This window comes from Ambystoma mexicanum, chromosome 6p, assembly GCF_040938575.1.
Source record: "Ambystoma mexicanum isolate Mex_15411 chromosome 6p, UKY_AmexF1_1, whole genome shotgun sequence".
NCBI classification, from domain to species: Eukaryota; Metazoa; Chordata; class Amphibia; order Caudata; family Ambystomatidae; genus Ambystoma; species Ambystoma mexicanum.
In genome coordinates, this window is record NC_090935.1 from 1458871317 (window position 1) to 1458898654 (window position 27338).

General features: G+C 46.0%; 1 protein-coding gene across 1 annotated transcript in view; it reads left to right on the top strand.

The window, feature by feature from the left end:
* Positions 1–14614: 14614 nt before the first annotated feature.
* Positions 14615–27338, top strand: part of LOC138510531 (zinc finger protein 587-like) — a 304358-nt gene continuing 291634 nt past the window's right edge. The window contains exon 1 of the mRNA XM_069626255.1: positions 14615–14760. Within this exon, the coding sequence (XP_069482356.1) occupies positions 14737–14760 (24 nt within the window). The 5' untranslated portion in view covers positions 14615–14736. The remainder of the gene's footprint in view (positions 14761–27338) is intronic.

Below are 27338 nucleotides of genomic sequence, written 5' to 3' on the forward strand. Positions count from 1 at the left end.
TTATTAATAGCCTTTAGATGTTGCACTTGAATAGTAAGGTTTTGCACCGCATCAACTAGTTCCTGTAAATTATCCATATCCTTGTGGGCCAAATGGGGTCACAGACACTCACCATTTAATTGAGACAACTCCTTCTGCAATCTACTTTCCTGAGAAGAGGTGTCTCTTGATTGCTTGTCTCCTCTGTTTGGAAAGGTGGCAGTGCGTTTAGAGGTAAGGATGATACTTGCCGCCTGCCACTGTGCCTGCCTACTACTGATAGGCAAAGGGAGAACAGAGGGCTGAGCCCCGAATAATGGGGAAAAACCCAAAAAACAGGAAAAAAAACAGACTGAATCCAACAAAAATTCAAATGGTAGGAGTTGCATAGTCAGGAGCCAGGACGTATCCAGAAGAGGAGCGGCAGCGGTCAGGAGAACAGTGGAAAGGAAGAAAGAGGAACAATGGAGGAAAGGGAAAGTGCAAGGAAGGAGACAACAGAAGGAAAGAAAACACTAAAGAAGTGTCTTACCCTACAAGGGAAGTGGACAGACTCCATGAATTGCATTGCAAAGCGTAGCTGGAGAGCTGGCATAATGAAGGATAAGCGTGGGCATGGCGTCCACCATTTTAAGACTTGACCAGTAACAGTTGTTGTCAGTCTACTGTGATGTAGCTCTGCAGTGTCTCCTCCCTCTCCAAAGGTGCCAAAGCAACCACTGGGCCACTGGGCCATGATGATACCGTAATCCAGGGATGAGTTGAAGGCCCTTTTTCACAGTCCTTTAAATTTGGCGTAGAGTGGGATTGGTAACTGGTTTATTACTTTCCTCATTTGCGAATTCCCTGGAGGCCACATCGTCTAGGATATGCCCTTCTGCACAGTGGTCCAGATACTTCCCCCTAGGTTTCTTCCCTTTGCCCACCACAGAAGAGAAAGATGATGAGGGGGAATCTATGTCAAAGCACAAGGAAGAGGAAGGGAAGTCGGAGTGCCTTGGTCTGTGGGCCCTCCTGCTTGCTTCGACTTGTTGGCTCCTTCTCCTCCTGCATGGTCTCCCCGATGAGGAGTTTCAGTTGACATGCTTCTTGTGTGATGGAGAGCTGAAAGACACAGAAGATGGAAGAAAGACCAATGTGCTTCCTCTGACCTGAGTGTTTTTCTATGGGGATCCCTTCCTCAGAGCAGCCCTCCCTGGATGGGAATGAGGAGATAAACAATAGAGCTCACCATGGCAACATATACTGTTCCAGGCATTGAGGAGCATAGGCATAGATGGCAGGGCTCAGGGCCAGGGGCGTAGACAGGGTAGGGCCTGAGCAGTGAAGGCCCACCCAAAATATGTAAATGCCCACTCAGCAGTACTGTGTGGGCATTTACAGATATTAATGTCACTGCAGTGAGCCCAACTACATCATCGTTAGGCCCCACTTGTTATTTATTTATTTATTTTAATTTTTGTAACACGCCAACATGCCCGTGGGCCTCAGGGGTGCACAAAGAACAAGAACAAGACAAAGACAAACAAGCATAAGAGGCAGATGGAGAAGCGAGTCAGGAGATTATTCCAGGTTAAATAAGTGAGTCTTTATGGCACGCTTGAACGCTGAATAGCTCTGGATCTGCCGTATACCAGCTGGAAGTGTGTTCCATAAAAGGGGACCCTGAGCATCCAATGTAGTACCTCCAAATTTGGCTGTCCTCAATTTAGGATAATTGAGAGTGACAATCCTGGCTATGCCTGTGCTCAGGGCTCCCACTTTGAGAAGACACAGAGAGCCTTTCAAACTTGCCCCTCCACCTACCTCTGTAATGGCAGAGAGTAATACCCAGGTCATCCCATCCTTCATTGCCGTACCTGGATGTCCTTCGGTGTGAGAGGGGTCCATCACTCTAAAATCCTTCCTGTAGTGGGGGCAATCAATCTTCTGCTCCGTCTAATTGAGCAGAAAGAGAGAGGGAGAGATAGAGAGTGAGAGAGACAGACAAGGGGCTGGACCCTTCATCACGGCCCACTGAGTGTGCAGGACATCATCCAATGCAGTTAGTTGCCACACTATTATGAGAGTCGTATCCCCTTGGAGGCTCCTGCCCTTGGCCTAGCTTGAGGTCAGAGGGGTCCACTATACTTACGTGGTAATCACCTCCCTGCTGCTAGACACTGAGTTTGAACTCAGCAAGAACTCATAGAAAACTTGTCATGGAAGAGGGGAGACAAACCCAGCGGTCTCCCTCTGGGAGATCATCTGCAGAACGCAGAAAGAAAAACGGGACGATCATGGGTAACTCCTACCCGTTTATAACCTAGTGGGAGCAACTTCTTTATTTTGGAAGGGAAATTCTTGGGAGAATGTTTGGGATGAGGTGGACTGCCTTCACATGTCAGGACTGGGATGAGCAAGATAGGACGTGGGGTAACATATACATTGGTCATGTAGAACAATATTTGGACTTCCCAATATTCTAATGTATATAATTGATATTAAGGAGCAAACACAATTGTAACTATCCCCCAAAAGAGGCCAGGACATAGAATAGTACATGGATTCCAGGACATTGGTCTGCAGACCCCTTTGCCCAGTGGAGGTGGGTTGTTGGGTACCCACTCATTTGCACTGTTTGACTTATAGATAAAGCCTGTCCCAGATGCAGGTGGACCTTAGAACAGAAAAGACTGAACTAATATATACTGTTAAACTAATTTTGGCTAAGAAGAAACAATTCATGTAAAAGGTGCCTTTAATTTACATGTATTTCTACAGACAGACATTATTTCCTATGGACCTACATTCTGTACAATGGACTGATTGATTTCAATGGCTCAAATGTACTAATACAACAGCTTTGCAGCTCAGCCCCTGCCCCAGATCATGTTTACAAGACTTTTCAGTTGGGGCAGTTGGAAAGTGTTATCTGGGGTTTTTTCCACTCTCTCTGTTGCTAAAATGGAGAAAGATTCCAGATCACCTTCTCTCCTCAGGAAGATACAGCCCTCCTGTGCCTAACTGCAGGATGTCAGTTATACACCTTCTGGGACCAACATTTATTTATTTACTTTTATGGACACTGAAAATTTAATGTAATTTCATTTTTCATTTAATTGTGTCATTTTAATATTAGGAATGTTGTTTTAATATTTATCTTTCAGTTGGTACTTTATTTGCAAGTTCTGTTGTTACCCCTTCATAGGCAGTGGTACTGTACCGGTGGCCCCCTGCCATCACATCCACTTGGTCTATCCTCTGGATAATTTTAGCACAAGCCCATGGGCTTGGAAGGATTTTTCCATGGAGACCTTCTGGGATGACTCTGCCTCAGCCTGTATTCCGCTGTCAGGTCTGCCTGAGCACTGTCCACCTGGTGCTGGAGGCTGTCTACCTTGCAGGCGCTGAGTGCTCCTGTGTGCTACCTGCCATTGAAAGGACCACTGACTTCATGTGAGCATCCTGCTCGGTGTGGAAGCTGCTCCCAACTTCCAGTAATATATGTTTGTAAGTATCCTTCAGGCCCTTGTCCGATCTATCTCCTTTGCAGCCCCTATGGGTTGTCTGCTTTTTGGCTTGGTCTTCGCCCTGCATTTCCTCCTTTTTGACATTCAGATGCCTCTGTTTTGATTCATGTTCTTTGCTTAACCCCACTGCAGTAACCTCCACCTGTTAATCATTGGCGTTGTGCTCACTCTTAGATAGATTCCCATTTTGTGAGCCTTTTAGTGTGCGAAATATACCATAAATAAGTTTGCTTTGTCAGTGTGTGCTTGAAGTTTGCTTCACAGAACCAAAGCTCCTAATTCTATGTCAAGACCGGAGGCAAGTATTATGCTTCAACTTCTTATTTATTCCGGTCTCCAGCAGTTTCAACAAAATCAGCTTTTTCAAATTCAAACCATTTTTTATATTTATGAAAAACTACATTTCCCTTCAAATATAGTAATTTCTGTAGTCCTTTCTGAGCCCTGTCAGGTGCCCATAGTGAAAGCAAACCCCAATTTACAGGGGCGCCCCTTAAATACAGGGGACCCATAATCACGCTTAAACCAGAGTAAATACACTCCTCTAGGGAATTAAGGTCATGAGTCTATCTTGCAAGACATAACAAACTTTAATCTTTACAGATCATGAGTTTTGGGGGAAAATGACAGAGGACTCTGCCATTTCCGACCAGAATTCTGTCTTCCGTGGCTGGCTCCCAGGTCCTGAAGACTGGTGCTGGGCCTGGGGCTTAAATACTCTTGACTTGGTTGCTGCATACCAGCAGAGCTCCTCCAAAATTGTCTTCTTGCCATACAAGGGATGCTGCAGTTTTTCCTTCTGGCATGGCTGGGTTCCGTTTGGGACAAGCTACATAACATTATGCTGCATATGCAGGAATACTTTGTGCTCTTACTTAGCATCATTTGCTATGTTATAAACATTAATACATGATCACATCTTCCCACCATAATCTCAACACTTCATTCAACATAATTCTATTTGATCTGGTCCAGTAATTTCTACAAAAAACCCTTATTTTTACGTATTGTTGCATTGTGTGCATGAGCACATACATTTTCCTATTCTTAGTCTGCATGGGCTTTTGATTGACAGAAACTGCTGCTCAGCCACTTCGTGCTCTTTGCAAACCTTAGTCTCAGTGACGCAACACTGCATGAGCTCTGCAATCCATTTTTAGCGCCAGCCACAATCCCTTTTGGCAGAGAGCCTGCTTTGAGATTTAATTTTCAAACTACAAAGAGTAACATTTACACATGTTTTCAACTAATGTATTTGCACCTTATATTTTAAATACTACCCATCTATATTTAGTGACTGGCCACGCCTGTGTGTGATTATTTTTGCATGAAAAAAGCTTTCTCAGTGCTATAGTGCTTAGACAAGTCTTGCATAGTTGTAAAGTGCTTGAGGGGGGCAGGGAGGTGCTAACCAAAGCGCTAGCTCCTCCCCAACATTCCCCCCTTTTGTTACTTCTACAGAAACAAATTCATCCCCACCCGACACATCTGCAACCCCAGAAATATTAGTTTGAATTTTGCTGTTTATTGTATAGCAAGGTGTTTTAGATCCCCCATTTGATACCATCATCTTTGTACTATTAGGGACTATAGGAACACATCGTCGGAGACCCCATTGCACGTGCAGAAGAGAACCAGGAAGAACACGATCACAGGAACAGTATTTTTACTGCTACTTCCAGCCATGTCGAGACCCAATCAAAGGCAAGCGATTTCCAATCTGTGTTCCGAACCTTCTTTCTTCATTTGAACACCAAGATTGTGCACCGCCTTGATGATGTGGGATAGTGACCCATTCTCAGCATCCTCCGGGGGTGTGAAAGTGCAGCAGCTGCTTGTATCCCAGGAGCCAAAAAAAGATGAAAAGGAAAGTCTCTGATGAGCTAAAAAGAGCAGTGTGGAAGAGTCTTTTGAGACAGTTTGATCTCTTCTTTCTTCCCCGCCGATGAAATCGTGCTTTTTCTGGCAGAATACCACATTTTTGTATGATCTGCAAGCTTCTTTCTGCTTCTTTAGGTCCTAGAGTGGCTGTTGGCACCTCAACAGGCATTTATTCTCCTTTCAGGTGTTCTTCCAGGATTACTAGTAGCACTGAGTGCAGGGTGGCCAGTGAACACTTGCCCCTCCAAGATGGTAGGAGTTGCAGGTAGGCTTGTCGGCCACCAACCCAGTAGTAATCCATCACTGCTGCTGTACCTTTCGTCATACCAGGGATCACAAGAGTGTGGTTGCACTGTGTGTTTGTGCCATCATTGAGTCTATGGCCCTATGTACTTGCACTGCCTTATTCATTATTGCAATCCGTGTCAGCCTTGTGATGCATTGGGACCATATTTGCGCACACATAGGGGGTCATTACAAGTGAGGCGGTAAGGGGTTAACGGCGCCGGTAAAGGTGCCGGAGCCGTCAACCCCTTACCGCCTCATTACAAGTCTGCTCGCAGGAACCCGCTAAGGGTGCCTGGTTCTACCAGGCACCCTTAGCGGGTCCCACGAGCAGACCAGGGTGCTAACAACGGGCCCGTTGTTAGCACCCTACCCATTGAGCCCTATGGGGGCTGGAATGTGGATGTACCGGGTCCGGGTTCCTTGAATGAGGAAAGGAATTACCGGACCCTCCAAGGTTGGAATGGCCTGGTAATTCCTCATTTAAGGATCCCGGACCCGGTACCTGGTAAGGGGGTAGCCATGCCGCTATTAGCGGCATGGTTACCTCCTACCGTGTAATGACCCCCAAAGTCTCTATTTGGGATATTGCTTCTGCACTGTACTCGATCAGCCCACCTGCCAGGCACATCACTGTGGTGCCCTGCCATTTGTCATTTGAGTAACCTCCCAAGGAGAAATATGGTCCTTGTAGACACTGGTGGTATTTTGTGTTGCCATTGCCCCTGGGTCTAGATCAATGCTCTTCAACTGCACACTATGTGCCTGAAATGTGCCCTTTACCCCGTATAGTGCAAGATGTACCCAGCATTGTGCTTCTGCAATTGGGACTGGATGTGGAACTAAAACCTTAGGAGCCCCTGATGTGTGCGGGATAAGTGCACAGAGGTAACAGCTTTCTTTGATTCTTTGATTATATTCCTTCCTGCAGTGCGCATATCAGAGTACTAGCTATTCAATGTTTCTACATTCTGGACGTCAGAAATAGTGTCAAAGGCCAAACCCTTATGTAAATCATACGTCATTCATACTTCCCGTTTCATTTGTCTAAGACAACGTGTTGGGGTGGCCGGCAAAAAGTGAGACATTTTGTGATTGTGTTTTTGTTTCATACATATATTTATACTAGCATTATTTTCCTACTGTCCACCCACCCTTTATATGGCCACCCCATATAACAAACATACCTTCATCCACCCCAACAACCCCAACCAGTGTCATACACAACATCATAATGCTACTACATTTCTAGACTAAATAACATCTTTATTTATCATTATCCCTACATAACAGAGAGGTCGGTCAGCCATCTTTGCTTATTCCTGGAGAGTAGGAAAAAAGGCTACCAAAAAGGAGAGAGAAAGAGAAAAAGAAAGAGAGAGAAAGAAAAAGAAAGAGAGAGAGCAAGAGTGAGCAAGAGAGAGCGAGAGAAGGAAAGGGAGCGAGAGAAGGAAAGTAAAAGAGAGAGAAGGAGAGAGAGAGGGACAGAGGGAGAGATGGAAAGTGAGAGAGAGGGAGAGAGAGAGGAAAAGAGACCCTTTTTCCACAAGGGCCGACCGGATACCAGACCTTAAAAAAAAAAAAACATTTGATAGAAGATAAAAAGAAAAAACAATGAAAAATAAAAAAAATGAAAAAAAGAAAGAAAAAAGAACAAATCTGGGGACTCTGCCATTTCCGACCAGCATTTTGTCTTCTGTGGCTGGCTCCCGGGTCCTGAAGACTAGTGCTGGGCTTGGGGCTTAAATACTCTTGACTTGGTTACTGGATACCAGCAGAGCTACTCTGCAAACAGCTGCTCAGCCGCTTTGTGCTCTCTGCGAGCCTTAGCCGCAGTGACGCAACACTGCATGAGCTCTGCGATCCATTTTTAGCGCCGGCCAGAATCCTTTTTGGCAGAGAGCCTGCTTTGAGATTTAATTTTAAAACTACACTGAATAACATTTACACATGTTTTCAACTAATTTATTTGCACCTTATATATTTTAAATACTACCTATCAATATTTAGTGACTGGCCACGCCTGTGTGTGATTATTTTTGCATGAAAAAAGCTTTCTCAGTGCTATAGTGCTTAGACAAGTCTTGCCTAATTATAAAGCGTTTGAGGGGGCAGGGTGGTGCTAGTCAAAGCTCTAGCTCCTCCCCAACAATAGTCCTTCCTTTTCCTTCCTTCCCCCTCTTCTTTTCCTGCTCTTCAAGCACGCAAGTACCATACATTTTAACTACGATGTGCGCAATGAATAATGGGTTTAATTATACCATGTACAAGAACTAACGTGTGCAGCATGTACATCTGAGAGAGCGCTGAGGCTTAATAGATTTATAGCTACAAGCGACGTTCGAAAAGAGTAAGAAGAACTTTATCGTAGCCGGAGGTAGCGTGGCACTGTGCCCCGGGGCTCGGCGACCTGCGGACAACAGAGAGCAAAGGCCCCCTCTGATGAGGCGGCAGAGCCTGACGAGAGCGGCGCCCCCACACTTGGGGGGCGGGGCAGTTGCAGGAGGAGCCTGCCAATAGGCATGTAACACACTACCTAAACACAACAGCAATCATTGGCAGACCGAGAGCACAGTGGCTCCCACCCTTGAGGGGGAGGAGCCACCCGACTATCACACAGCCGAACGAGTTAGAGCTTGAGCAAAACTCTATAGCTAATAGAAAGGAGCAATTAACACACACCGGCAGCACACATTACTAACACTCCGCAAAGTGGGGAAAGAGCATATAATGTGCCAGAGCGCATGCTGCACTGCCACACAGGGAGAAGTTGCAACAAGTGGAAATTAAGACTTGCAAACCCAGCGGCCAAGCTGCCCACGATCTCAGCAGTGAAAGCTGAATCAGAATAACTCGCACAGCGTGAATAGAGCTCAGCAATAGAGAGCAACAGGTGCAGCCACGTACAATTAACCACAGCGCAGAGTGGACGTGCCACATACATCTGTGATCAGGTAGCTAAGGCACAAGCACTGCAGGGGCAATGGAAGAATTCGAGTGGAGAGAAGAGGAGCACTCGGAAGAACTGGCTCACAGCTTCAGGGAGGTGCTAGGAGACTCGCTGGTGGAAGCAGTGGCCCAGGGGGTCAGACAGGCTGGCTATGATTGAGACCTTTTTAAGCCAGAAAACAAGCACCAAGAAACAGAAAAGCACGTCCACAAAGGCCGCACGAGAGGGCCCACAGAGGTGTACAGAGACCCAGAAGAGTAAGGCCCTCAACTTGAAGGGGCAGACTCAGAGGCCCCAGAGGCTGCCAACGCTTTCATGAAGCTCAGAGATGAATTTATGTGCAGGTTGGTGGTGCCAAGCCTCACGACCCCTGACCCAGGGGAGGACAATATGGGAAATTAAGGGTGTGACTCGGAAAACGAGCCGCCAGAGTCACTGCGTTCCTCCCAAAGAGAGGAAGAAGGCACGGAGGAGGATGACCCACAACCCCCCGCGAGGAAGAGATTGAGGAAAGAAAAGAACATCAAGGAAACCAATGAGAAATCTGATGTGTTTGAGCCCAAATACATTAAGAATCCCAAGACTTCGGGCTGGCAGCCATCACCACAGGTGACCAAATATATGACTCAGAGACTACACAAGGCAGTGGAGAAGGAGGCAAGGCAGCGCATGAGGATAGAATGTCCCAGATCAGAGCTACCTGGGCAGGTAGCGGAAGCACCAGAGCTATATCCCAAAATGCTAGCCTTCGTATCTAAAACATCCAGAGACCCCAGGAAGGGAATAGACAGGTCCTGGAGAAGTTCTCAGGACAAGGTCCTTGTCCTAGCTGGACCATTGACCAAAATAATAGACCTGGCAGAGCGATCCCGAGATACAGCAGAAGTAGACCCAGACATATTAGCGAACTGGGCACAGAGGGCAGAATGACTCTTATGCAACGCCAACTTTGCTATCTCCTCAAAGAGGAGATGAGGGTTACTACTGAAGATCGACCCCAAGCTAGAAGACCTTGCCTCATATGAAGCTGACGAGGCAGCCCAAGGGCTCTTATTCACCGAAAAACATTCAGAAGGAAATTGGAAATTTTGTGGGGACATTAACCTCACTGGAGAAAGCCCAAGCATCCATCCGGAATCATTTCCCGGGCAGGATTTTCACTGGGTCCAGGCGCTACACAGGTCGAGCGCCCTGTGCTACCAGGGTACACGAAGACCTCAAACTAACAGGGCCCATTGCTGGGACAATAGACAACAAGATATCTTCTTCCCCGAAGAGGTCGATTCCCGAGAGGACGCTGAGGTAGAGGACCGGTAAGAGGACAAAACCTCCCCACTGGTGAGGCATGCAGCATATCTGGCAGTAGGGGGGAGGATGCAACAATTTTGGCAAAACTTGCACGTGCTTTCCAGCGACGCTTAGCTACTGCAGACAGCCAAAGGGATACAGCTACAATTTATACAGGAGCCACGCCAAGCGCAGATTCCCCCTCCAATACACATGGCCCAACGGAGATAGTAAGTCTACACAGCGAACTTCAGTGCCTAGCGCAGAAGACAGAAGAGAGCTATCGAGACGTGCACTGAGACACCGAGATTTTTCAGCAACATGTTCCTGGTACACAGGAAAGAGAAGGTGAGGTTTGTGATAAACTTAAGGGAATTGAACAGCTGGGTGGTTTATCACTACTTCAAGATGGAGGGAATCCACCAGCTGCGAGACACGCTAAGGCAAGTAGACTGTCTCACATGAATAGACGTGAAAGACGTATATCTCGCGATCCCAGTTCAGGAACAATACGGTCCCTTTCTAGCGTTCGCTTGGGACGAACGATATTGGCAATAAACGACAATGCCGTTTGGTCTAGCATCAGCACTGTGGGCCTTCACGAAACTCATGAGACCGATAGCAGCAGCCATCAGGGAGAAAGGGATCTGTATGATTATTTACCTCGACAATATCCTTCTCATGGCAAACAGCAGCGAAGCGCTGCTTTATCAGACAAGATGGTCTGATAAAGCTAGGTTTCCTAGTGAACGTGGAGAAGTCGGACAGGGTCCCGATGAGACAGATAGACTTTCTCAGTTACGTCATAGACACCAAGGCAGCTACACTAGAACTACCAGCCAGGAAAGTGAGAGACATCAAGAGAGAGATCAGGCATTGTCTGGACAAGAGTACAGCATCACTGAGGATGATAGCGAGGATCGTGGAACTAATAGCGGCATCGATCCAGGTGATATTTCTGGGGCCGTTACACTATCGGGCCCTACAAAGACCAAAGATGAAACACCTACAGCAAGGGTTAAAATATCAGCAGACAGTACCCCTAGACCCAGAATCCAGAACAGAGCTGGTATGGTGGTTACAGAACATGGACGCCTGGAATGGGAAGGCCATTTTTGGGGACCGACCTGATTTAATCATAGAGTCATATGCCAGCAGAGCAGGCTGGGGAGCCCGCTGCGGGGAAATGGAAACAGGAGGCAGATGGAATGCAGAGGAACTCTGCCTTCACATTAATTGTCTAGAGCTGCTGTTGGGATCCTTCGCGATCAAGGCTTTCACGAAGGACAGGGTGAACTTGTGTATCTTACTGAAGATGGACAACATCTCAGCAGTCAGATACATCAACCACCTAGGTGGAACAAAGTCCAGACTCCTAGCAGAACTAGCAAAGGACTTTTGCCAGTATTGCCTACAATAAGGGACGTCAGTCACGGCAGAATATCTCCCAGAATCACTCAATGTAGTGGCTGACAGGAACTCCAGAAACGTATCCGATTCCAGCGACTGGAAACTAGATACAAGAGTATTTCAGCAAATAGAGAAGCTATGGGGCCCTCTCCACACAGACCTATTTGCATCCAGGTTGAACGCGCAGATATTTCAGTTGGAGACTAGATCCGACAGCGGAGGGAATGGATGCTTTCCTCCAAGACTGGAAGGGAAACATACATTATGCTTTCATAATGTTGAGCAGAGTGCTAGCGAAAGCCCGCAGGGAGTCAGCGAGTCTGATCATAGTGGCTCTGAGATGGAAATCGCAAGTGTGGTTTCCGATGCTGATGGAGTTACTGACAGACCACCCAAGAGTACTAGCTGCAGGAGAGCACCAGCTCACGGACCTTACTGGGTCATTTGATCCTCTGAGAGTGAGAGGGACTCTCCTGCGGATGGCGTGCAAGATAGCCGGAGACGCTGGCTGCTCCCAGGCATTTCGGCAGAAGCTGCGTGACTCATCACGGAATCATGGGCCCCGTCCACTAGACTACCACGCAGCTTGGAATAGATGGTCACGGTGGTGCAAGAGGAGACATTTTATCCCGTTTCTGCCCCTATAGTGGCGGTCTTGAACTTCCTAGCAGAATTGCTGCAGGACGGGAAAGCGTTTCAGGCAATAGGACAATAGGAGTATATAGATTCACCATTTCAGCGCGACACCTGCCCATCGATGGAATCCCCATAGGGGAGAGCGCCGCAGTGATCAGACACATTAAGGGAGTCAAGTTCAGAAAACCTCCAGAACCAAAATATGTGCATTTATGGGACGTGACGGTAGTGCTAAGACTACTTGCCAGTTGGCCAGGAAACAAGTATCTGTCACTGAAACAGCTATCAGGGAAACTCGCTATGTTGTTATGCCTAATATCATGCAGGAGAGTAGCAGACGTTAAAGCACTAGACATCAACAGAAAGACATATGGGCCCGAAGGGGTGACCTTCACACTAGTCAGGAGGACAAAGACGCATTCCGCCTTAATATCTTACCCCTATCTGCACGACCATCTCAAATTGTGCATAGCAGCATGAATAAGGGAATACAAGAATAGGACAGCAGAAATGGGAGGAGTAGCTACCAAGCAATTACTAACAGCTCGTAGGAAACAGCAAAAAGCAGTCGCATCAGCTACCATAGCTAGATGGGTATGCAAAGTGATGCAGTTGGCAGGAATAGACATTGTCTACATTTGGAGCGCATTTTGTGAGAGGGGCAATGGCCTTGAAGGCGCTCTCGCAAGGGGCGCAGTTCCAAGACATCATGCAAGCGGCCGACTGGGCCAGCAATAATACCTTTAAGACATTTTATTTTAAGCCCATTCAGTCAATGGTGGCTACAGTAATGGGGAGCTTTGAACAAGCATAATGCTTGCCTCTGGTCTTGACATAGAATGAAGATTACCCCTGCTAATAGCGCATGGAGTCTTGATTCTATTAAAGACAAGGAGGCAAGCATTACTTTCCTGCCCAGGATACACGGTAGAGTTGAAATGTTAGTAAAGTGTAATAACTTTTACTTCCATTGTCGAATAGGGCGATGTATCCCCCTACCTAGTACATTAATTGTATCTTGATAGGAGATGACCAGAAGAAAAATTGAGCCAGCATAGCAAGGGCACAGATTGAGGGAATAGTCGAGATCGACCAATAAGGAATGGAGAAAAAAGGCAGAGCAGACCGGAAGAAAGGGTCACGACTCTGTAGTTCTACAAAATGAAAGTTCAGTGACAGAGCAGAGCGCAGTTTAGAGCACTCAAAGAAGAGGAGGAAGGAAGGAACATGAACGACTATGAACACATAAGAGTGCTCAGAAAGTACTACAGAAAGGACTAGATTTGAAGGGAAATGTAGTTTTTCATTTAAAAAAAAATATTTGTTTGAATTTGAAAAGATAGATTTTGTTGTAACTGCTGGAGACAGGAATAAATAAGATGTTGCAGCATAATGCTCACCTCCTTGTCTTTAATAGAATCAAGACTCCCTGCGCTATTAGCAGGGGTAATCTTCATTATTATTCTTTGCTCCTGCACAGAATTGTGGGTCGGCTAAAATTCACCCTAGGTTTATCAGTACCATGTATCTAAAGATAATTCAGTGTGCGATTGTTTTTTCCAGATCTCTGGGAGTGGGCTTACTTACATCTGGACATGTCCAAAGCACAGAGGTAGCCCAGGACAGCAGCCCCAGATGCTGTGTGGTTTGAGAAAAAAATAAGAGAAACTGTGTGTAAAAGGGAACTCTGTTCCTTTCTAGTCTTACATGTACAAAGTGTTTGTAATTGAAAGAAGGAAAAGAGTTGAAAATCTTCTGTGCTGTGCTGGTTTAAGTAAAACATCCTCAGTGTTTATTTTGTGATGCTGTACAACACATTGCAAAGTAAATTGAAAGTGAGAAAACCACCGTTTTCTAGCCCTGCAATGTACATGGCTACAAATTAGTACATACTGTTCCAGTGTTGTACCTGTGCAATTTTAAGAAAACCTGTCACTAAAGTTGTGCTGATTTCTATTTGTCACGTTTGCTTTTTCTGCATATATACTATTCATTTTTGCGTTCACATCATGAATGTGCATTGATTGTTTATTCTGGCGTGTTCATGCCATTCACATACATGCCAACCCCCCCCCCCCATTTAGGCGGGAGACTCCCGACTTTTCAATTAAAAATATTGTTATTTTTCATGTTCTTCCGCCTAAAATAATTCCAGCACCAATGCATTCCTATTCGGAAAATTACGTCTCCCAATTTCTCTGACAAAATCTCCCGCCGAGGTGCGTCGTAATGTTGGCATGTATACATTCAGAACCTGCTTTCACATTCCCTGTCTGTCTATGCCAGGCTGGCCTTACCTCATCTTGTCAAGAACTCAAGAGGGGATCGCAAGTAGCCCATTGCAGCTTCCCCACCCCTACATTTGTGGAGGCACGCCCTCATCCTTTTCATAACCATCATCCTTTCCCCCAAAAACCTCCAGTTGTTGCACAGACGTATTATAGATGTTGTACTTATTTTATGACTATGGTGATATATACTAATGAACGTTGGAGCACTGTCACGTTGCAGAGTTTTTAATAATATTACAAACAGCTTCATATGTGGTTGCAAACTTCCTTTGAATCGTTCGTCAAAAACGTAATTCATAACGGCAGATCACACTGCCTAATCTACTACGCATGCGTAAAGAAAAGATACGTATCCAAAGAACATGCCCAGAGATAGCGTAGAAAAGGTCGTGACCCCGTACGACTGAAGGCAAGAGCTTGATAAGGCGAACCTGCTTCTGATGCCATTCTACTGCGCTGCACCTTAGTTGCGCATCTTTCACCTGATTAACATTTGAAGCCAGAAATGTCGCGACAGGACTGGGAAAAGGTCAGTCATTTTCCTTGCAAGAGAGTCTAGGAGGACAGCTCGAGCGAATGAATAAGCACGATTGAACGATAACATACGTTCTGCGATTGCCGTTGCAATTTCCAGATTATATTCATAGTTACAGTCTTAAAAAGGGTCCACGTCTTGCGGTTGGAAAAATGTGTTTACGAGGAAATAGTTTGGCATTAGATCCCAGGCGTCTTATGTAATTCTGGAGACGTCACCCGGAACTTGTAATTCCCATTAATTGGGGCACAGAAAAAGTAAAGAAAAAAACAAGACTGGATGGACAAGGAAAAAAAAACACGCCTTGGTGGGCATTGTCCGAATGAGAGCATGATATGCTTTTGAAATGTCAAATTCTGAAGAAGCATCACACATTGATATGGATCATACCTATACAAATATTTCCGCTGTGGGTAAATGTGTTTGGGCCACTGCATAATACTTTGTTCCAAAGCAGATCCCGTTGGACCATCCAAGCTGCTTCGGCACCCAGGTTATATGGCAGTGTAGCTTGTGACTGGAGTGTGCAGAGACCTTAAGTTTCACCTTGCCATGCATAAGAAGGAGGTCTAATACTGAGTTTGTTCTTTGAAGACTAGGACTTGTAGTTCTGCTTTCTCCATTTTAAATCTAGGACTACAAGTCACGCTGTGAAACTGGACCATATGTCCTACTCACGCAAGGCCTGGCGAAACTTGAGAGTGCTGAGTGTGCATGTGTAGTCTGTGAGTGGTTGGTACAACCTGACTTGTTTTTTTCGGATTACCTATACTCTTAGTCACATTGCCACCACATCTCTATTCTTTGTTAAATGTTAAAGATATTTGTACCGCGCACCGCCACCAACGATGTTGGTCCCCAGGCACTCTGGCGGATCTGCAAACGAGAAGGTCGGATGGATTAGTAGGGTGAAAAGGGAGTAGGATAGTGAGAGGAGTGGTGTTCTGTTGGCAGCTTCAACTCAGTATACACCGGGTGCTGAGCTTTTGGTGCGAGTATCGGGGCGATGTCAGTCCTCATGTGCTGTTGGTGCGGTTTATGTGTTGTAGCGGTGTGGTGAAGTTCATGTGGAGTGCGGTGCGAGAAGTGGTTGTGTTAGTTTGAGTGAGATAAGTATGTAGAAAGTTTTGAGCTTTTTGTTTTTTTTGGTTAGTGGGTTAAATGTTTTGCAACTAATCACGGTATGGCTGAATGCCTGGGTTTCGGGAATCCTGCCTGGTGCGAAAACGGCTAGACTTGGGAGACCCGCATACTGTGGGGAGACCTACACCCAACTGAGCAACTGAGTATAGTGACTTACTTCGCTGGATATGAGAAATAATTGAATAATTCAGTGCCGCAAGGGGAGAGAGAGGCCCACACCTGACAGAGATTCGGTTTTGGCGCGACGCAGGAGTCAGGGTCTCCTCCTACCCTACCATCTAAGTGAATATGTCTGCTTGAAGCGTTCGGTGTGGGACGGGCCATGATGCTATGAATGAGTCGACTAAGTGGTTTCGTCTTGGTCTGACTATGTGTTCGGTCTGTTGTGTCCTCCTCCTGTGACTAACTCTCGCAATGTCTTATGGACTGTTGTGGTGTGCATTCTGATCGAATTTGGTTGTTTGGTGGGGTCCGTGGTCCATCTCTTTATTCTTTGTTGATAAGTGGTGTGGGTGTTCTTGTGGGTGTTCTTCTAGTTACTGAGTGAAGAGCAAGGATTTGAGCAGTTTCCTGAATGCTAGGTGATTTCTTGTGTTCCGTGTATCCTTTGGTAGGTCATTCCATGTTTTCGGTGCCTGGTGAGAAAACGAGGATCCTCCCAAGTTTCCTTTGTTACGGGGTTTCGGTTCTAGGCGTATGTTGTTGCTTGATCTGAGAGTTCTTGTCGGCTGGTGTAGGCGTAATTTATCTCTCAGGAATTCTACACCTTGGTTGTGTATAGCTCTGTGTGTGATGCATATGGATTTGAATTTTATTCGTTGTTTTATTAGTAGCCAGTGCAGTATTTTTAGCGCAGGTGTGATGTGTTCTCGTTGGGGTAGTTTGAGAAGGAGTCTGCCTGCCGCATTTTGTATGCATTGTAGTTTTTTTAGAAGTCTTTCAGGCATGCCCAGGTATAGGCTGTTGGGATAATCTACTCTGGACATGACCAGAGCGATGATGGTAAGAGTTTTGTTGGCGAATGACAGGAACGGTAGGATCCTTTTTGCCGCTCATAGGAGAAAGAAGCATTTAAAAAAAAATCTTTCTTTATTAGCATTTCTTGTAAACAAGAACTCCCAACCAACGCCCGACCCCGCCAACCCCCCCATACCCCCCTGCGTAGGCACACGGGTTAACCGCCACACATTTCTAGTATACCGTCCAGAACAATCAATACTAACTGTCTGGTAGTACCCAGATTCAAATTGTCTAAGATTGGCGGCACCAGCTTCCCCGTGAAGGCTGCTAAACTTTGGAATTCCCTGCCACACCAGCTGAGAGCCTACCTCCCCTACTCCTTCTTTAGAAAGAACCTCATTATTCACCTCAACCTGACTGAGAACTAGCTTGCCCTGAAACTAGGGTACGTCAGCACGACCTACTGCCAGATTGTAAATTGTGTATAGCTCCAACTACCTAGATGCAAATTATTCTGCCTCTACGTGCAACTTAAGTCTTGTATATTGTATTATTCCGGATGTAATGGCGAAATATCGTATTTTGCCTGTATTTTGTAACATATGTAAGCTTTGCATATCCGTCTGCGCCCTGCTACTCCTGGGTCCAGTGCACTTTATAAATGCAATAAACAAACAAACAAACAAACATTAAGGCGAACCAGAGTACACAACCAACAAAATAAATCTTACGTTAATGAAGAGCACACGCTATACAGCGACAAGTCCCAAGAGTCCATGCAGCAAATCCGAAGGGCTATAGTTCAGCGCATTCCTTCCATCTCCCAGTACTCCAGTTATCCGGGGCCAAATGGCTATGGTACGCCGTGCGGCGCATGAGCCGTTCATTTTGGTGGGGATTGACTCGAAAGTTCCTGTGAGGAACAAGGGCTAGGCTCATCTCCAACAGGTTGGTTGAGAAGATATGCCATATACGCATCCCACATCTTCCTGTCCCCCCCAACCCTTCCCTTGCATTATGCCCCATCTTGTCTCCATGTCGTTGCAATACAAAATGTCGTGAGACCATTGAGCAATCGTTTGGGCACATTTCTTACCCCAACCCATGGCAACCCTGCGCTTGGCCAGGATCAGCAGGAGGCTTATCGGTTTCCGAGTTTCTTTTGGTACCTGTGCAGTGTACCCCAGCAGGCCCATTAGCGGATCTGGAGTAAAGGGCTGACCCGCAATTTCCCCAATCACCCCCTCCCAAAAATGGTTAAATATCCCGCATTCCCATGCCACATGGAGAAATCCTGCAGGTTCACACCCACACCTGATACAGGCCCCAGATCTTTCAGGGAAATACTGATGCAGTTGGGCCGGAGAGTAGTAGTATTGATGCATACATTTATTATGAACGAGTTTAAAATTAGTATTGATCGCACCCTTTCTAGTGCCCTCACAACAGTATTCCCATATGCCCTCTGATATCTCCCTACCCAGCACCTTTTCCCACTCCTCCCGTGATGACGTTGCAGTTGATGGCCTGCTTTCCAAAGTTATTGCATACAGCTTCGAGAGCATCCTCCGATCCAGGCCCCCCCCATCACCCTGTCCAACAGCTCTGCCACATGGGGTTGCTCAGGGAAAGCCGGGAACAGCCGCTGCAGCGCCACCCGAAGCCTAAAGTACAGAAACACATCCAACGCCGATCGGGCCCCTCTTCCTCTTAGCTGATCAATGGAAATGAACCTACCATTCGGAAACAAGTCTCTGAATTTTGTGACTCCTAACCGCTTCACCAAGGCAACATAGCCCGCCTGGCTAGTCACAGGGATCTCCGGGAGTTCTGGCGAGGAAAGTACACTACCCCTAGGTTTGCGTTCCAGAAGGAACCAGGCCCTACACGTTAACCCCACCAACTTCCGGGGCGCCCTCGGATGGACCTGAGCCGTCAAAATATCCGACCTTAGCAACGCCGGAGATGCGATCGACTGCTCTACCTCAACATGCCTATATTCAGCCGCCATCCCGTACCTGAGAAAACTGAACCGGGCTTCCTTATAGTATAATTCAAAATCAGGCAAGGCCAGACCTCCTTCCCGTACAGGCGCAATGAGCTTATCCCACGAGACCCATGCATGCTTACCAGCCTAAAGAAACTGAATCACCGACGATTTTAGGTCTCAGAAGTATTTCTTGGATACTTTAATGGGAACATTGAGAAACATAGAGAAGCCTGGGGAGAATATTCATCTTGATTACAGAAACCCTACCGAACAAATTGAGCAGAAGTGAATTCTATCTCTGCATTGCTAGTTTAACCGACGAGTGCCTCCCCATAGTTACTACGGAACACCTCCTCCTCATCCCTGGCCAAGGTGATTCCCAGGTACCAGGTACTAAGCAGATCCCACTGGAACCCCCATGTGTCCTGAAACCGATCCAGCCCGTCTGTCAACAGAAATATAACCGACTTGCTAGCATTCACCTTTAGCCCCGACAGCTCCCCAAATCGTTGAACATCCATCATGACTGGATCTAGATTGACCTCAGGATGGCGAAGGAACAGGACCATATCATCTACGTATAGCGAAATCATCACCTTATGAGTGTGTAACTGAATTCCCCCGGTGGATGTGTAGCTCCCACACCCTCTAGGCCCACGGCTCTATCGCCAGAGCAAACACGGGGGACAGAGGGCACCCCTGACGCGTCCCTCTTTCAAGCGGGATTAATGCGGTCATCCGCCCGTTGACCCTTGCAACCGGCTTTTCATATAAGAGTGACAACAAGGACAGGACGGACCCCCCCCCAAGCCCAGTATGCAGGACTGTGAATAAAAACGGCCATTCAATAGAATCGAAAGCCTTAGTGGCATCTAATAAAACCGCCGCAACCGGATCGTCTCTCGGCAAGGTGGCCATTAGCCCAAACATCTGCCTCAGACCAAACGATGTCGACCGCCCAGGAATAAAGCCTGCCTGATCAGCCCTAACCAGCGTTGACATCAACGGTGCCAGGCCCAATGCTAAGATTCTGGCCAAGATCTTATTGTCCAGGTTAATAAGAGACTCCGATAACCGACCCTCGGTTACCGCTTCCTGGTATACCCGCAACAGATAGGTAAAATTGTAAAATTCAGACGTGAAGCCGTCTGGACCCAGAGATTTCCCAGCAGGCAGTGACTTTATGGCCCCCACCACCTCATCCAGCGTCACCGGCCTGTTCAACCACTCCCTCTGCCCCTCCGAACACCAAAACAATCCCACCTGGTCAAGGTAAGCGTCAATGTCTGCCTGCGCGGGGTGTGACTGAGTAGCATACAGGCGAGTATAGAATGTCTGAAAATCGCGAACTATCGCCTCATCTTCAAAATGATCCATTCCTCCCTCATCCGTAATTACCGCCACCCTGCTCCCCAGGCTATTCAAACGAGTGGCCCTGGCAAGCGATCGTCCCGGAGCCTGGCCCTCACCGTACTTCAGAGGAGCTGACCTGTTCCACTCGAATTTTACCTCCCGCTGGTCCACCGCGTGAAACTTCCCTGCTGAGCCCTAGATGGGGTAGGAGCCGCCGCTTGCAAGGCGCGTATCTCCTCTTCCTTCTCAGCCAGATCCTTGCGTATCCTCTTCAATATACCCGCCTCCTTAGCTATACATTCCCCCACATTATCACACATTTAAACCCTTCCCACAGGGTACCCACCGAGGATACCGACCCCTCATTCATCTCAAAATATCTGTCTATGGCACTCCCTAGCTCCCCCCTAAAAACTGTCCGTGAGTTCATCACTCTTGAATCTCCACGGGGGCTTCATCCCAGCCCGCCCCCTCAACCGGATAGTTAATCGGCCCATGGGCATGATCAGAGAGAGTGCGGGCTAGGATTTCCACCCCGCCTGTCTGCCCCATGAGCCCTTTGGACATCAGATAGTAATCCAAACGTGCAGACGAGTTGTGCGGAGCTGAATAATGTGTAAATTGGTTAACCGCCGGATTCCGCACCCTGTAGATATCTACAAGTCTCCATACCGCCAGCATACCCCGGACTCTGACAGAACCCCTACTATTCAAGCGCGGAGCACTCTCCACCCGATCCCGAACTGAGTCCAGCACTGCATTAAAATCTCCTGGCCATACAATTTCCCCTTCGGGAATATCTCCTAGCTGCCTCTCCACCCACTCCAATGACTCTGTCGTGTCCTGATTAGGGCCATAATAACAGATCAATGTATACAACCTCCCCTGAATAACCCCCTGCACTCTGAGCGCTCTCCCCTCCTGATCCCTTAGCAACTTGGTTATCCGAAATCCCACCAAACTATGCACCAAGATACAAACCCCCCTGGAAAATGAAGAATATGAGAGAAATACCTGTAGCACCCCCTGCTTTTGCCAAACCTAGACTCCGAATCTACCGTCAGGTGGGTTTCCTGGAGAAAGGCCACCCCTACTAGGTGACGTCGCAAGTATTGTAAAACCTTCCGGCACTTATGCGGGCTGTTGAGGCCTATAACATTCCAGGTCAAACGTTTAAGTGTCGCCATTAAGAAACACCTCAAAACCTGCTTTCTGTGTGCCTGTCATCATCCCAAATGGCCACACCTCCCGTGCCCCTGATCTCCCACCCCCCCCAATAACCACACCGCAACAATCCGGCCCCCCAGTTGCCCTCAACATTTTCTCAACCAGCTTTCGCACCGGGGTAGCTGCAAGCCCGTCCCTCCAGCACCCCGCTCCGAGTGTTCCAACTCCTGTTTGGAGAATCAAGCCCGGACATCATAACAAGTCCCTTGTCCGGAGCGCAAGTATGCTCGTGCCCCCCATGTCAGGCACAATTGTTGCCCCGTTGTATGGGTACCCCATGTAAAATATCTAGAAAGGATGCAGCCTCTTCAGGGGTCTGAAAAAAGAGCCATTGTGCTCCACCCGGAGCTTGGCCGGGTACAGCATTGCATACTTCATATTTCTTTCCTTTTCACGTCCAGAAATGTCCTCGTGGCTGCCTGCACTTTATCTGAGAAATCCGGAAAAAACTTGATGGTATCCCCCTGTAAATTACAATCCCTTTCTCTCTTGCCTTCCGGAGAGCAGTGTCTCTGTCCCGATAGTTCAGTAGACGGGCTATCGGCAGTCTCAGCGACCGGTTTCCTCCCGCTAGGAATTCTGTGTGCCCTCTCCACCACACATATAGGGGAGAACCCCTCTGGAGGAAGCAAATTTGAGTGGGCACCACAGGGGTATTGAATCTTTCTGGCGTTCTCAAAGGTCTCTGGTGTAATGAGTCTTTTTTAGGAAGTTAGGTCCTATGTACAGGAGCTGGCTGAAAAAGGCCTGGAGACACCCAAACCCAGAAAAACAGCAAGAGCAAAAGATTAGGTAAAAAACCCAATCATACAGCCGCTCTCTGAAATCCCAAATTGGGTTTTGTGTTAGTTGTAATTTTACTATGTACAATTCCTGTGATCCAATCTTGGAAAAAATTCGAAAGTCAAATATATGGTGGTTTTTCAATGTTGATTTTATCCATCAAGTAGAACATTTTTAAAGAAAGGAGTGACAAGTAGCCACTAATAATGTTCTTCGTGAGGAAGAGATTGCCATAAGTCACTCTATCCGTAGACTTATATTGTGCCAATGCATTTCGGAATACAACAAATTCCTTCATCAGGGCAAGTCTAAAACATAACATTTAAATGCAATTGTGCCAACCATCTCATGGTTAATATCCATATATAATAAATCCCTTATTTAGAACAACGTAAGTATGTAAACATGAACATGAACAGTCATCATCCAAATAGTTGAATAAATATGAAGGTAAACACATACCCGACAATGTAATGAGCAGGATCAGTAGGCAGGTCAAAAAATAAAAGAAGCAAATCAGATCAGTACAAAGGTAAGTAAAGACGTCCTATAACAAAATGGAGGGAATAGGGTCCATTACCTGATGTAGGTGAGTCATGGCAAAATCTATGTTTCAGAGGCCAGGCTGCTTCACCGTGTGCGGCGAGCAGGTACTGTAAATGGTAAAGTAAGTATATATGAAGGACCGCTTAAAGAGAGAACCAACGTGGATTGTAGCTTACCATATGTAGAGAACGGTGCAGAGAAGTTTTCTCTGCGTCTGCCGAAAGCAGACTGTCCTCGTTGCATCGGCGCGTTGCCGAGCAATCTAGTTTTATAAGACACGTGATTAAAGGCAGAATGTCCTCCTTGCATCGGCACGTTGTCGAGCAACCTAGTTGTGTAAGACACGTGATCACGGCTTCATGAGGAAGAGCACGAGCCGCGATCCGTGTCTGTGAACAGGTCAATGAGCTTGAATATGATAACAATACCTAATTTGAGGACCTCCTGGGTTAGTAATGATTAAAGTCATCACCTAAAAATCAAAAAGCAATTGGTAGTCTGTCATCCATGGACATAGAAATAATACTAAGAGTGAATGAACTCAATTGGATGGCAGTAATGGCTGTTTCATGAACACCTCAGATGAGGCTGTGTTGTTATGAATGTGCCTAAATTGGATGAATAGAGCCTAGGGAGCAACCCTATGGATGTACCTTATATTGATAGTATGTGCCTTAATGCCGCTAGTGGTGTCGTCCTGACAGACGGCACCTCGGGTCCTGGAGGAGAACTCCAGGATGCGCCGCATGCAGGACATTTTAAACATGGGAAACATCTCTTATTCATATACGCATATTAAACTAAAATACTTTCGAGTGACCCTCAACATTCAGGTCATATGTGTACTGGTGTCAATCTAAACCAAACGATGCAAAATACAATAAAAGAAAACAATTAGAGAAAACAATTAGAGAAAGCAGTGAAAGTTGATATCCTCATGTAATCCATTGGGTGCCAGACTGCCAAGTTTGTCAACCCAATATGTCTCTCTGCGATTCAAACGTTGGCATAAATCCTCATGAGGGCTATTCTTGGTTAGAACTTCCAAAATCAGGAATTCTATTTGTGACACGTTATGTCCATTGGCCATCCAATGCCGTGCCACGGCTGAATTGGTGTTTGCATTGCGAATACAGGATCGGTGTTCACCCCACCTCAACTTGGCTGTTCGGGTTGACTGTCCCACATAAAATTTCCCACAAGGGCATTTAATGCCATAGATGATATTACTGCTGTCACATGTGGCAAAAGTCTTTAGCATAATCTTCTGCCCCGTCCTTGGATGGTTGATGGAGTTCCCTTTAATAACAAAGTTACAGTTGACACACTGTAAACAAGGAAAAGTCCCAGTTCGCTGTGTCGTAGGTTCCCTTGCTGTAGGTTTCGTCTGCACCAGTTCATCTCTTAGGTTCCTACTGCGTTGGTATGCAAAGATTGGTTTTTTACTAAATATATCTTGAACTCGGATGTCATTCTTGAAAATCTCCCAATGTTTCATAATAGTTTTCTTGATTTTGTTACTTTGCGTAGAGAACTTAGATACAAATACCGGTGACTTTAATTCTCTCTTATTTTTGGGATTCTGTTCTGATAATAGAGTCTCTCGTGATAAGGCATCAACTCTGTCAGATGCTAGATCGAGTTCATTCTGCTTGTATCCCCGGGCCAGAAATTTTTCTTTCATTTCCATCTGTTGCATTCTGTAGTCTTCAGGGTCACTCACTATTTTCTTGACCCAAAGTAATTGACTGTATGGTAGATTCTTCAGTAGACTCGGCTGATGGAAGCTGAGGCGGTGTAGGAGATTATTCCGATCCGTCACTTTCCGAAACAATGAAGTGCTGTAGCTAGTAAGTTGCTTTCTGACTTGCACATCAAGGAATGTTATAATTTCATACGAGAGCTCCCTAGTGAACTGTACCCTCTGGTCAATGCTGTTTAGATACACAATAACATTTTTCAAAAGACTCTCTGGTTCCTTTCCAAATTCCAAAGATATCGTCTATGTATCTCGTCCAAATCCGGATATCCTTATCCCATTCTTGTTTATTCAATACATGGTCTGTTTCAAATTTATGCATGAAACTGTTGGCATATGAGGGTGCCATGGTGGCTCCCATTGAAGTCCCTGCAGTTTGTAGAAAAAATTGGTTGCCATATTGAAAATAAGAGTTCTCTGCAATAAATTGTAACAATGCCAGTATGAATTCCTTCTGGGCACGTATCTCAGGTGCTTTCAGTAGCAGCCATTCTACAGCCTCTATCCCCAGGTCGTGGGGTATAGAGGTGTATAAACTCTTCACGTCTATAGTAAACATCAGATCTTCAGGCAAAGGTGATCATGAGCTGAGCTTTTGCAGGAAGTGGGTGGTATCCCTAGTGTAGGTGTTGGTCTCTTGTATCAATGGCTGTAGGAAGAAGTCTATATAGATCCCTAAAGGTTGGTTAATGCTCTCTATCCCTGCGACAATTGGTCTACCTGGTGGTTTGATAGCATCTTTATGGATCTTCGGCAACGTGTAGAAATTAGGTATTCTAGGATGTTCTTTCAAGAGAAATTTTTGTGTATGCTCGTTGATCCAATCCAATTCAAATGCTTTTGCTAGGAGGCTCTTAAAATTCTGTTTGATCGAAAGGGTGGGATCATGGTCCAAACTGGCATATGTAGTCTGGTCTTGAAGCTGTCTTTTACATTCAGCATCATAGTCACATGTATTCTGAATAACCAAGGCTCCCCCCATATCTGCAGGACGAATGGTAATACGCTTGTCACTAAACAGGTCTCTAATCAATCTCATCTTGTGTGGTTTTAAGTTCCTGTATGGAGGATTTCTGTAGTTGATGCGTTCAAGGTCCCGAGTAACTAGTTTCTGGAATATTTCTATGGATGGTACTGTGATGGGTGGAACAAACCCACTTTTGACTCTAAATTCTTGAAAGTCTGTAATCTTGGTCGGACTCTCTTGTGTCTCCAATTCGTTGAAGAAGACTTTAAGTTTGAGTTTGCGAACAAACTTATATAGTTCTATCTTCGTGTCAAACAAGGTGGTACCGTAAGTCGGTACGAAACTGAGACCTTTCTGTAGAGTCTCTTCCTCTGCCTTGTTGAGTCTCCTCCCCGAAATGTTAACAACTAACTTTTCTTCTGCTGCAATCTCGTTAGAGGTTTGTTTCTTGCGCTGCCTCCTCCCCCTGCGGGTTCTTTTCGGCGGGCACCTAAAAAAGATACAGCAGATGGAGCTCGTGCCGAAGGGCTTGTTGTCTGTGCAAGTTTATCTGTGGTTTGTTCTGCTGGAATATCAGACTCTCTCTGGGCCTCTGAGTCGGAACTGGAGGTATTATCAAATGTGTATTTAAAAAGTTTCTTTGGTGCTACTGGGCCGTATTTGTCCATCCAGGTGTATACCTCGTCATTAATATAATCATAGGTATCCCGTCTGAATTTCTTGACCTTCTTTTGCTCCAATTCAGACTTGTAGTCCTCAAGCTTAGTGTTAATCTCTAGTAGTATGGTATCATATTCTTCTCTTCCAAGTGTGTCAACTAAATCTTTCTCTATCTCCTCAATTTCTGTACTGAGGGTTGTTAGATTCTTTGATAACTCCTCGATAGTTAGTAAGATGAGGTCCAGTGAACACTTATTCAGTATAGCTTCCCACCTTCGAACAAACTCTCTACTCTCATTGACCAGAGGGTACAGTTCACTAGGGAGCTCTCGTATGAAATTATAACATTCCTTGATGTGCAAGTCAGAAAGCAACTTACTAGCTACAGCACTTCATTGTTTCGGAAAGTGACGGATCGGAATAATCTCCTACACCGCCTCAGCTTCCATCAGTCGAGTCTACTGAAAAATCTACCATACAGTTAATAACTTAGGGTCAAGAAAATAGTGAGTGACCCTGAAGACTACAGAATGCAACAGATGGAAATGAAAGAAACATTTCTGGCCCGGGGATACAAGCAGAATGAACTCGATCTAGCATCTGACAGAGTTGATGCCTTATCACGAGAGACTCTATTATCAGAACAGAATCCCAAAAATAAGAGAGAATTAAAGTTACCGGTATTTGTATCCAAGTTCTCTACGCAAAGTAACAAAATCAAGAAAACTATTATGAAACATTGGGAGATTTTCAAGAATGACATCCGAGTTCAAGATATATTTAGTGAAAAACCAATCTTTGCATACCAACGCAGTAGGAACCTAAGAGATGAACTGGTGCAGACGAAACCTACAGCAAGGGAACCTATGACACAGCGAACTGGGACTTTTCCTTGTTTACAGTGTGTCAACTGTAACTTTGTTATTAAAGGGAACTCCATCAACCATCCAAGGACGGGGCAGAAGATTATGCTAAAGACTTTTGCCACATGTGACAGCAGTAATCTCATCTATGGCATTAAATGCCCTTGTGGGAAATTTTATGTGGGACAGTCAACCCGAACAGCCAAGTTGAGGTGGGGTGAACACCGATCCTGTATTCGCAATGCAAACACCAATTCAGCCGTGGCACGGCATTGGATGGCCAATGGACATAACGTGTCACAAATAAAATTTGTGATTTTG